The sequence below is a fragment of the Centruroides sculpturatus genome, unplaced genomic scaffold, assembly GCF_000671375.1.
Source record: "Centruroides sculpturatus isolate CEXI.00-Female unplaced genomic scaffold, Cexi_2.0 scaffold18, whole genome shotgun sequence".
Classification (NCBI taxonomy): Eukaryota; Metazoa; Arthropoda; class Arachnida; order Scorpiones; family Buthidae; genus Centruroides; species Centruroides sculpturatus.
The window spans coordinates 121,476-131,523 of NW_019384302.1; the positions used below are offsets into that span (position 1 = coordinate 121,476).

The window sequence follows — 10,048 nt, forward strand, 5'->3', positions numbered from 1 at the left end:
TCTACAGCATATAAGTTATGATGATTAATTTAAGATACAAATTACCGTTCAATACAAAATATTCTAATAATATTTGGATTTCCGTTGTATGAATAAATTAATTTTTCACAAATTAAAGACAAAGTCACTCTAAAAATATATTTCAGATGATCACCATTTTTACATAGTGTTCTAGAACAAATTATAGACAGCTGTAAAAATGGTGATTGCCTGAAATATATTTTTAGAGCGACTTTGTCTTTAATTTGTGAAAAAATTCTAATAATAGTCATGCAACAGTACTAATGATCACATAACTGACCAACAAAAAATCACCAAAATTGTTAATAAATTTCATCGTTTCAAAATATATTCAAATTCCTATACAGTAGTTTTCTGCACATTTAGCGGTCATATGACTTAATTTGAGACCCATTTGCAGAATTTGATCAATGGAAAATGCATGAACTAAGTCAATTTGTTTGTTTTAGAATATATAGTTTATCTTTGCTATATTTCATATAAATAAACAGAATCAAACATTTTAACTTATAATCATGGAAGATTAAGAACAATAAAACCATTTAATTACTTAAATGCATTAATAACCATAATTGAAATTATAGCAGCAACTCAATTATCTGAAATGGTTTACAAACAAACAAAATGAAACTAAAATGCATAGTTTTTTGAGGAAAAAAGTACAAAACTGCTGTATAGAACTTATCATAGAGGAACACACTTGATGAAGAGAGACTTTATTTTGTACAAAGGATATGCTATACAGCAATTTTGTACCTTTTTCCCAAAGAACATAGTAAGGTCAAGAAGCAATCAAGTATTATAGAATGTATAGCATTGTGAATACTACAGAGTATATTATAGAGACCAAAGTCATCACGTATAACTAAAAATTACATCATCATATGTTGATTGTAGTGCCAGACAAAACTATGCTTTATATGTAACATTATGTTAGATTTTGAATAAATTAATTTACTTTAAAATAGACTAATTTTATTACAATATTTACGGTTCATGAAACTTTAAATGTACAGTTTTTGGTGTACCTAAAACACAAAAACAAATGAATTTCTGGATTATATAAAAGACTCTCCTAGTTCCATCAAGTTTGGACAATTGAGTTTTCACTGTATTTAAATTATTATATCAATTAGAAATAAAATATATTAAAAATCCATTTTTACAATACCTGTATGGCTGTTGATTTACTGTATACAATTTCCTCATCTAGTCCAACTCCAACAACAAGAGCATCCACTTTAGAAAGACCATTATCATTATCCTCTGCCTTCTGAAATTTTAAAGCAAAATCATTACGAATTATTAAAGCATAAAATTAAATCATAAATTTAGAATATAACAATTATTTATAAATAAAATTAATTATAGATACATTATACATAAACAATTTCTATTTTTGTAATTTAAACTATATATTAAAATTATTAAAACTTTGTAAACACTAATACTTCAATACCTGATGTAACTATGAACAAAACTTTTCCAAAAATTCTGTAGATATATTGTCAAGATTTTATCAAGCTTTAATATCAGATGCAAATACTTGTTGGCTTTAGGGACCAACCATTCTTACAAACATCAACTTTGATGCATGCTTTTGTGAAACTGTATCAAAATTCTTTTTATAAATAAAACAATTTCTTCTAACTTTAGCTAAAAACTAGTCTTAGAAATTATTTATCAGTTGTATATATTTAGTTTGGAGGGAAATCCTCTTCCTTACAAGTAAAAAAAAAAATGCTTTCAGCTTATCTTTAACTAACAATTACAACTCGTTAGTACTCAAAAACAATTGCATATCTTTAAGCTTCTTTGTAACAATAATTGCTACAAAAGTTAGGAAACTTCTTCATTAAAAAGACTGTCCTGAAAGTCTTTTGTTTGGAATGTTTCTCAAAAAACTTCAATTGCTAGAACTATTTGTTGTTTGAAAAACTTATGAAAGGGAATAAATTTACAATCTTAGATATCAGTTGAAAGTTTTTTGAATTTGTATATCTGTCTTATTAATATTCCTTGAGCTTATTTTCATTTTTATTCAGGCTTATTTTTTTCACCATCATCTCTTTTTTCCACTTCAATTCTAAATACCACATAGTTGAGCTTTTACAACTGATCATATAATTGCAATGGCTTTGATGAATGAAGTCAAGCATTACAATAAATTGAATGCCTGACTTCGTTGTTTAAATATTGAAATCTAAACTCTGAAAAACTTAATTTATCATTGCTCCTTTTATAAAAATAAGCTCAATGTCTAAACTCTCATTTGAAGAATTAATAAATGCCCATCAAAAATGAGGAATGAGAACAGAATTAATATAAGACCCATTAGAAAGAATCTTTGAGCAAAAAGTTGTGACGAGAGAGAGAGAGAGATTCCAAATTTTATGTCACATAACCTAAAATTCAAATATGATAATTATCTGTATGAGAGCTGTGAATAATAATTATTTTAACTTGAATTAGAACATTACAGCACTACTATAATTATTTTAGTCAGTGGTGGTATTAGAAAAAAGAATCAAAACTAAGTATCAAAGGAGTCACCACTATTTAATCAGATTAAGTACTTAATCTGATTAGTGGTGACTCTTTTGATACTTTTGAATTTCTCTTTCTAATGTGTATACATGGAGTTGTTTGTTCCCATTTCATACTAGTATTGATGAATGAAGGGTGTAAATCATACCAGTACTATGACAAGATCATCACTAAGAAATAGTGGATCAGATAATCTTAACAGACAAGCAATAGAAGCTAAGTTCATCTATTTTAGCAATAGTGTGGTAATAGTACAGAACTATAAATTTATATAAGGCTAAATATGGTATATGTAACAAGTGAGTGTTATTCCAATAAGTACTTATAATACTGAAGTAATACAATAAACTTTGTGATGGCTTCCTGGACTCTCCATAACTTTTTCTAAACACTAATGAATTTTTCATATGACTTTCCAGGTGAATAGGAACCCTGTACAAGTATCCCTCACACAACATGGTTGGAAATTGGGGTTTCTGATTTTGCTCTAACAAAATTCGAGAATTTGGAAAATCCTCCATACAAAATTTCACAACTTTTAAGTACAAACTCCTTTATTCAATATTTTTTTCTCAAATGCGCATACATGTTGTCTCAAATTTGCCCATGGATTTTAGAATATTAAAATTTTCAATTTGTTTTATGCCATTTGTCAAATTTACTTTAATGAAAACTGCTAATGCATTGTTTTTCTTCCTTGTCCTAGCTTTCCTGTCAACCAGATATAGTTGTAGTTGCTTAGAGATTTTAGCCTTTAAAACTGTCACTGTGTTTTGTTTTTATAGATTAATCTTCATATTTAGTAAAGTTTATTTAAACATTTTTAGGTAAGTATTATAAAACTTTTTTCAACTGTAGGTAAGTAATAATTCATAAAATGACAAACAAAATGCAGTGATATCTCAATACTCAAACTGAACAATTTGGTACTCGAACACAAATTCTGAGGGGAATCATGTGGTATTTGACGAAACAAATGTGACTTGCTAAAACAAATTTTTGAATAATAACAATTTTTTTTTCTCATCCATAAAATTTTTTATGATAAAAATAAAAAAACCGATGTTGTTGATACTTCTGACCAAAATCAACAACAAAGCTCAGATAACGACAATACTTTGTAAAAAGAAAAGCTCCTCATTTAACTAAAATTAATATTATTGCATAATATAGTATTTTTATTTGTGATTGTTAGTTAATTATTGATGGATATAAGTTATCAATTGCTTTAATAGACATATTTCTCTTAATTACAAAAAAGATTATTATACTTTTGTTAATCAAAACTTCTTCCAAAACTTCAGACTATGAGGTGTTAAATATGATTAAAAATATTTTAATCTTGCGAGCGCTTTTGACTTAAATATGCACGTCGTCTTCAGGCAATTGAAAATCGAATAGAGAATTCGAACCATACATTTAAATTTGAACATTAACGATATTAGCTGTTTTTTGAATATAACTACAGTTGTCCCTCGATAGTCCGACGTTTTTTAATCCGACATGCTCAGTAGTCCGACGCACCTCCCGTCAAGGTACCCGTCCCCGTTACGTGTCTGCTTGCACAGAAGCATGTCGCGATGTGAATCTCCCCATTCAATTTTTACTCGATGACACACATTTCGTGTGTTTTATGTGAGCAGTTCTGTTCGAACAGTTGGAGTAGAGAATATTGTAAGTTACTGCTGGCAAAACAATGCAAAATATGTAATTATTTTTGGTAATCAGACACCCCTTTGGTCCCATACCTGTCGGATTATCGAGGGACAACTGTATTTTGATACTAAAATTTTTATTACACCTAAAAAAAATCTCACTTCTTTCTAAGCATTTCTGTGAAAACTGCATCTTCTTACTGTAAATAGTTTGTGAGATGTTAATATTTTAAAATTTCTGTGACTTTTGAATCACCCTGTATAATATTTATCAAAATGTTAAAAAACTTGAATTTAATTAAAGTTTCACTAAAGTAGGTAAAATAGAAATTTCATATCAATAGATGAGTTTGGCATCTACTTTCCTTGAAATTTCTTTGTAAGGGCAATCTCAGTCAACTGCTATACATATGGACTCAGATGGAGTGTCCTGACTTGGTATTGATACATTGTGATTAAGAGGGTTGATTCTCATTATTATGAATGTATTTTTGCATCAATCTTTGTACAAGCTTTCTTGAGTATTCATACATTATTGCAATCCTTTCCGTGTTCAAGTTCCTCTATTGTGTCTAATATATTCATACAATGTGTGAATGAATATACAGTGGGTGATTGGTTAATGAACATAATCCATTCCAAGACTTTGTTTGCTATCCAAATTGTTTAACTGATTATTGATTTACCATAGGTTTTTATGGAAATTTGATTAATCCATTCTGGAAACTCCGAAAAATAAAAAGTATATACTTTCTTACTATGTATATGTAAAAATAAAAATACATATATTCATAGTCTTGCATTTTTATTAGTCATGTTTTTCCATTTGTGGGGGTAAAAGAATCTGTCTAATTGATTTTCTCTCTTCTTCAAAATTTTTCAGAAGTAATTAACAGCAATGCAATTGTAGAAATCCCCCAGCCTCAACCTGGTTTGGATGCCATTCTAAGACCATTGTTCTGACATCCTCCCACTTCTTCAAAAGATCTTTAATAGAAGATATCGGCATTAATCCTCTTTTTCAGAAGAAAATATATCTCACCGAGTTTCTTGGTGTTATTCATTCAAGAGTTCTTGGTGTTCTTCTGTCATCAGATCCATTTCAGGTTCTATTATGAGCTCTTCAATGTTCTTTATTTCTCAGATGTGATTTTTGTTACTCCTTTAGCTGCTCAAATCTCCTCAATTATACTGTATTATTCTTAGATAAGATTGAACTGTGGCCTACTGTAGACTTGTTCAAGCCATACTGCCCAGCAGCATCAGACATCTTCTGCCCACTCTCTACCTTTGCTATTATACTCTCACCTTTCGAAAATATAAACTGATGCAAAACTTAATGAGTGCCCATCCATGAGGTGTTTGTTGTCCGATCATAAAAATCTTTCGCAAAAGGGTTCGTTATCTGATTTGTTCGTAGCCCAAAAACTAGCCAAAGCTCCAAATATTTTTACGTCAAACTAAGAAAAAGTAGCCACATTTGGTGCTATGTAGCCAAATCTTGCAATGCTGGAAGAATACTAAATAAAGCTGGAGTTGTGACTCAAAGGATTATAGACCCAAATGCAGGGAAAGGAGAGAAAGGATAAAAGATAAAGAAGTGAGGAAGGTTGGGAAATTAAGGGTCAATATTTGCATAACAGAAGATCTATTTAACCTTTCTCACTACTTTTTATCTTTTGTCCTTTCTCTTCTTTCCCCAAATTTGGGTCTATAACCCTTTGAGTCACAACTCCAGCTTTATTTAGTAATCATTCCTCATTCACACATCTACAAGTATTTGAAAATATTTCCTTTCCACTCAAAAATAAAATATAAATAAAGGTTTATGGCTTTGTGAAAATTCTTTTTTGAGTTTATGCCGTTGAAATAAATAAATAAAAAAAATTTAAAAATTTGTCGGTTTTGTTTACACGTTTATTGGGCCACATTGGAACTTGCCTTAGGCCTCATGCGACCCACTGGTTGGACAACCCTGATCTAGCTTCAAAGTGAGACCATATGGATTAGTGTTAATCCACTCTAAAAACACATCTAAATTTGGTTTGATTTCCATATTATAAGAATGTTGTATAGTGTGATGTTTGGTAGTAATTCAATCATTCATATTCTTGAAAGGAAAGTCTTATGACCTCATATAGGTCCAGATAGGAGCTACCCATTGGTTCTCTGCATGGTTGTATAAGTGTTACTGTAGTATTTAAAAACAATGTGTGAACTTAATATATGTGCAAGTTCTATGGCAGATTATGGTGTTGCAGGGCAGACCCTAATTTTTCAAATAAAAAAAATCATGTAACGCACAGAAGTAAGGCTATACCAATGGTTAGAGGGAAACAAAATCTGACACTATGATGAATTCATCATCCAATAATGTAAACTCATTTAATCTAGCTGCCAACTTATCTGAATCAGTGCTGAAGAACTCATAATCCCTTAAGTAATCTGTCAAAAATTTATCTATCTCTTTTTCTAATATACAGAGTGAGTGATCAAGCTTTGTCTACTCTAGGCCATGGCTGTTTTCCTAGTTATGGGTTTTTGTAAAAGCAAAAAGCCTTGGGGTGTCATGAAAATTGACTGTTGCATTATCTGAACATAAAACCTTAGCCAATGGTGTATGCATGAATCTTACCACCTGGTGTTGCAGGGCTGTCAACATAACTGTTAACCTTCCTATAATTTGTTGTCATGATGCATTCATCTAGCTGAGCCAGGTAAGTTGATTTCTTCATCGGCATTATGGATCTGGCTTTATCAGCTTTTAGTACATGATCAGAGAGTCACCTTCTACTAGCCAAAGTGTTATGCCAAAAATGTATATCATAAGACCCAATGCATTGTGTAATCTGAAGACTGTGCCACATGTAGAATTCCTTACAAGTCTCTTCCATTTCTGAAGCAGGTTTCATGATATGACTTGGCATAATAATGATGATGGTAAATTTGCATTATATTATAGAAAATAGCAATATTAAACACAGACATGAACTTCTGAGATATCTAAATTTTATTCTATAATCATTATCATCATCATAAAATTCCATAACTGTTAACATTAACAAGTAACAAAATAAAATATATTTTTTTATTAACGTTAATTATCCAAAATTTTACTGTGCAGTTTAATTATAAATCATGATAAAAGTATTCTCTCTCTTATTCAAGTTAATTCACAATTTTGTAAATGGAATATTTGAGATTAAATTTATTAATCTGGTTCTATTCCAGTACTAATTATAAATCATCATCACACATTACTGAATATTACAATGTAAATATCTGCAGATATTTACAATATTACAATTCCACAGTGGAGTTGACCTTTCATTTGAAGCTAGTTATTCATTTCAATATGTAAAACATTAAAATCATCCCTCTGGAATTATTACACAATTAAAATATAATAAATATATTTGATAAAAATTACCAAGACAAAAGTTTAAATTGAAAAGTGGATTCCACTGTGGAACTGTTAATTTCTTGTGTGTGTACAAAAGGACAAAATTAGAAGACAGTTTTAAGTATTGTCTTTTTTAATTAAGGATTTTTCTTAAATTCTGTAAATTTAAACTTATTTGTCCTAGCAATTTTTATCAAATGGAATTCTGTTTTGTTTGTTGTATTTTGTTAGCTGAAGATGACCAAAAAATTGTTGAAATAATTTCTGATTAAATTTCTTTTGGTTATTTCAATTTCAGAGGTGCACATTTATTGTTTTACTTTAATAATATGCTTATTTGGTAGTCTTCCATCCTCTATTCTTTCATTTTGAGAGTATATGTTCAATTCTCCCTTGATAATTTTATTTCATATAAGATTTAATATAGTACCAATATATAATTTTTTTTTTATCATTTTAAGTTTATAACTGAAAAAGTTGAAATAATGCAATGCTCTATATCTTGAAGAGAATAGGCTACACATTTTGTTTATATGTCATATTCAATATTATAATTTATTTATTTGGCAAATAAAAATTATTAAAAAAACTTCATTATAACATTAAAAATAAAAGTTTCCATTGATTTTCCTTTTATATCTTAACTCAAGTTAATAGAATTTTATCTAAAGATGCATTTTATTATTAGAACAAACATTTTCAGCACTTTCAATTACCTTCAAGTTTTTGACAAGACTATGTCTTGTTTATAAAATCGTACTGCCCGATATTCTTACCAGCATAGAGGTAAGAAGGAGTACATGTTGAGAGTTGATATTTGGCACAGAGTATTAGGTGCCAAAATCATTTGTGCATAAAAAAAATCCAGACTCGTAGGTAGTCAGGGGACCGAGAATTGAGTGAAAATAAAATCCAAAATGGCGACCCTCTTCTACAAACACGACCCTCTTCTACAAACAGGCAAAACAGCCACCTCACCCCACTGAAGTCAGGTAGGGGAGAGTACCACCCACAGTCATTCTAAGAAGTGAACTCTGATCTTAGGACTGAACACGTAGTTTCTTCTATGTTAAATAAAATTTGTAATCTAATTTTGTAAATTTGGGAGTGCTTCAAATATGACATTAAAACAGTTTTATGTCATTACAAGTGGGTTTTTTTTAACATTATCTAGTATAGTAAAATCATAGGACTGATAAAAATTTGATGTTATATGAGGATTGTCGTTACATTTGATGACATTATAATCGGGTTAAACTGTATATTGTTTGTGCAAAATAAAAAAAATAATTTCGGATGATACAATAGCCATGATTATTGTTTTCAAAAACGGAAACTTTTCGTTATGCATCGACAAAAATTGAACCTGGGCCGACATGCAACGGAGAGAAATTTTGAAATTAGATAGGTTAATTTCATCAAAGATGCATCGTGAACGATCTCGTGGTCGTGGCTGGTGAAGTTTGAATGATTGCGCCCAAAAGCAGCGATATCAAAGAAGATAGGAGAATGAGAACAAAACCTGCCTTGAGCATCAAAGTGATTCTGTCTCCGAGACAGTCTTGTCCCAAATACGGTTTTGCCGTTTTACTTGTTAACTCTAAAACACAAATATATGTTTTAAAGCTATTAATCTGACAAGGCAATTGAAAGTAAAATAATATATTTATTTATAGCTTAATTAATGCATGTTTAACAGTGGTAAAATGTAAAATAATGCTAATGTTTTCAGCCCTGTTAACAGGCCATCTTCAGGCTTGGACAGCTGAAAATGAAATATATTATTCCATTTTCACTGAGGATGGCTTGTTAACTGGGCTGAATATGACATTATTTTAAATTTCAATACTATTAAAGATTCATTAATTAAATTAATAACCACAGTGACTAGATCAGCCTTATATTTTTATAATAAATATATTTATAATTTGTGCTATATGATCTACTGAATCATCTGTTAAGCTATTATGAATAATTTAATAATTAGGAATAAATAATTTCTATTTATTTATTTATAACTATTTTCATGTTTATGTTATTTTTGTTACTTTTCTTATTAGTTTCCATTGTATTTAAAAATTTGTATATACAGTAGAGCAACGGTGGGCAACCCCCGGCCCACGGGCCAGCTACGGCCCGCGAAAAGTTTCTATCCGGCCCGCGAGATGTTTAGAAAAAATTATAAATAAATATTTTTCGATGTAATTCGTCTAGTTTAAATTGAATATTATTTTCTGAAGTGTTGTGGCAGCAATGACAGGAAAAAATAAGGGAGTCATTTCCTTATTCAAACAAAAAATGGGAGAACAGAATTTTTCTAAATTATTTATATCTCATCGCATCATCCATCAAGAAAATCTATGTGCAAAAGCTATGCAATTAGAAAATGTAATGTCTGTCGTATCCAACTACATAGTGCTGT

The 10,048-nt window shown here is 29.8% G+C and overlaps 1 protein-coding gene across 1 annotated transcript in view; it reads right to left on the minus strand.

Annotated features, from left to right (window-relative positions):
- The window catches only part of LOC111612847 (FACT complex subunit SPT16-like), a 42,808-nt gene that overhangs the window by 19,507 nt on the left and 13,253 nt on the right, over positions 1-10,048 (minus strand). The window contains exon 2 of the mRNA XM_023354153.1: positions 1,193-1,294. Coding sequence (XP_023209921.1) covers positions 1,193-1,294 — 102 coding nt within the window. The remainder of the gene's footprint in view (positions 1-1,192; positions 1,295-10,048) is intronic.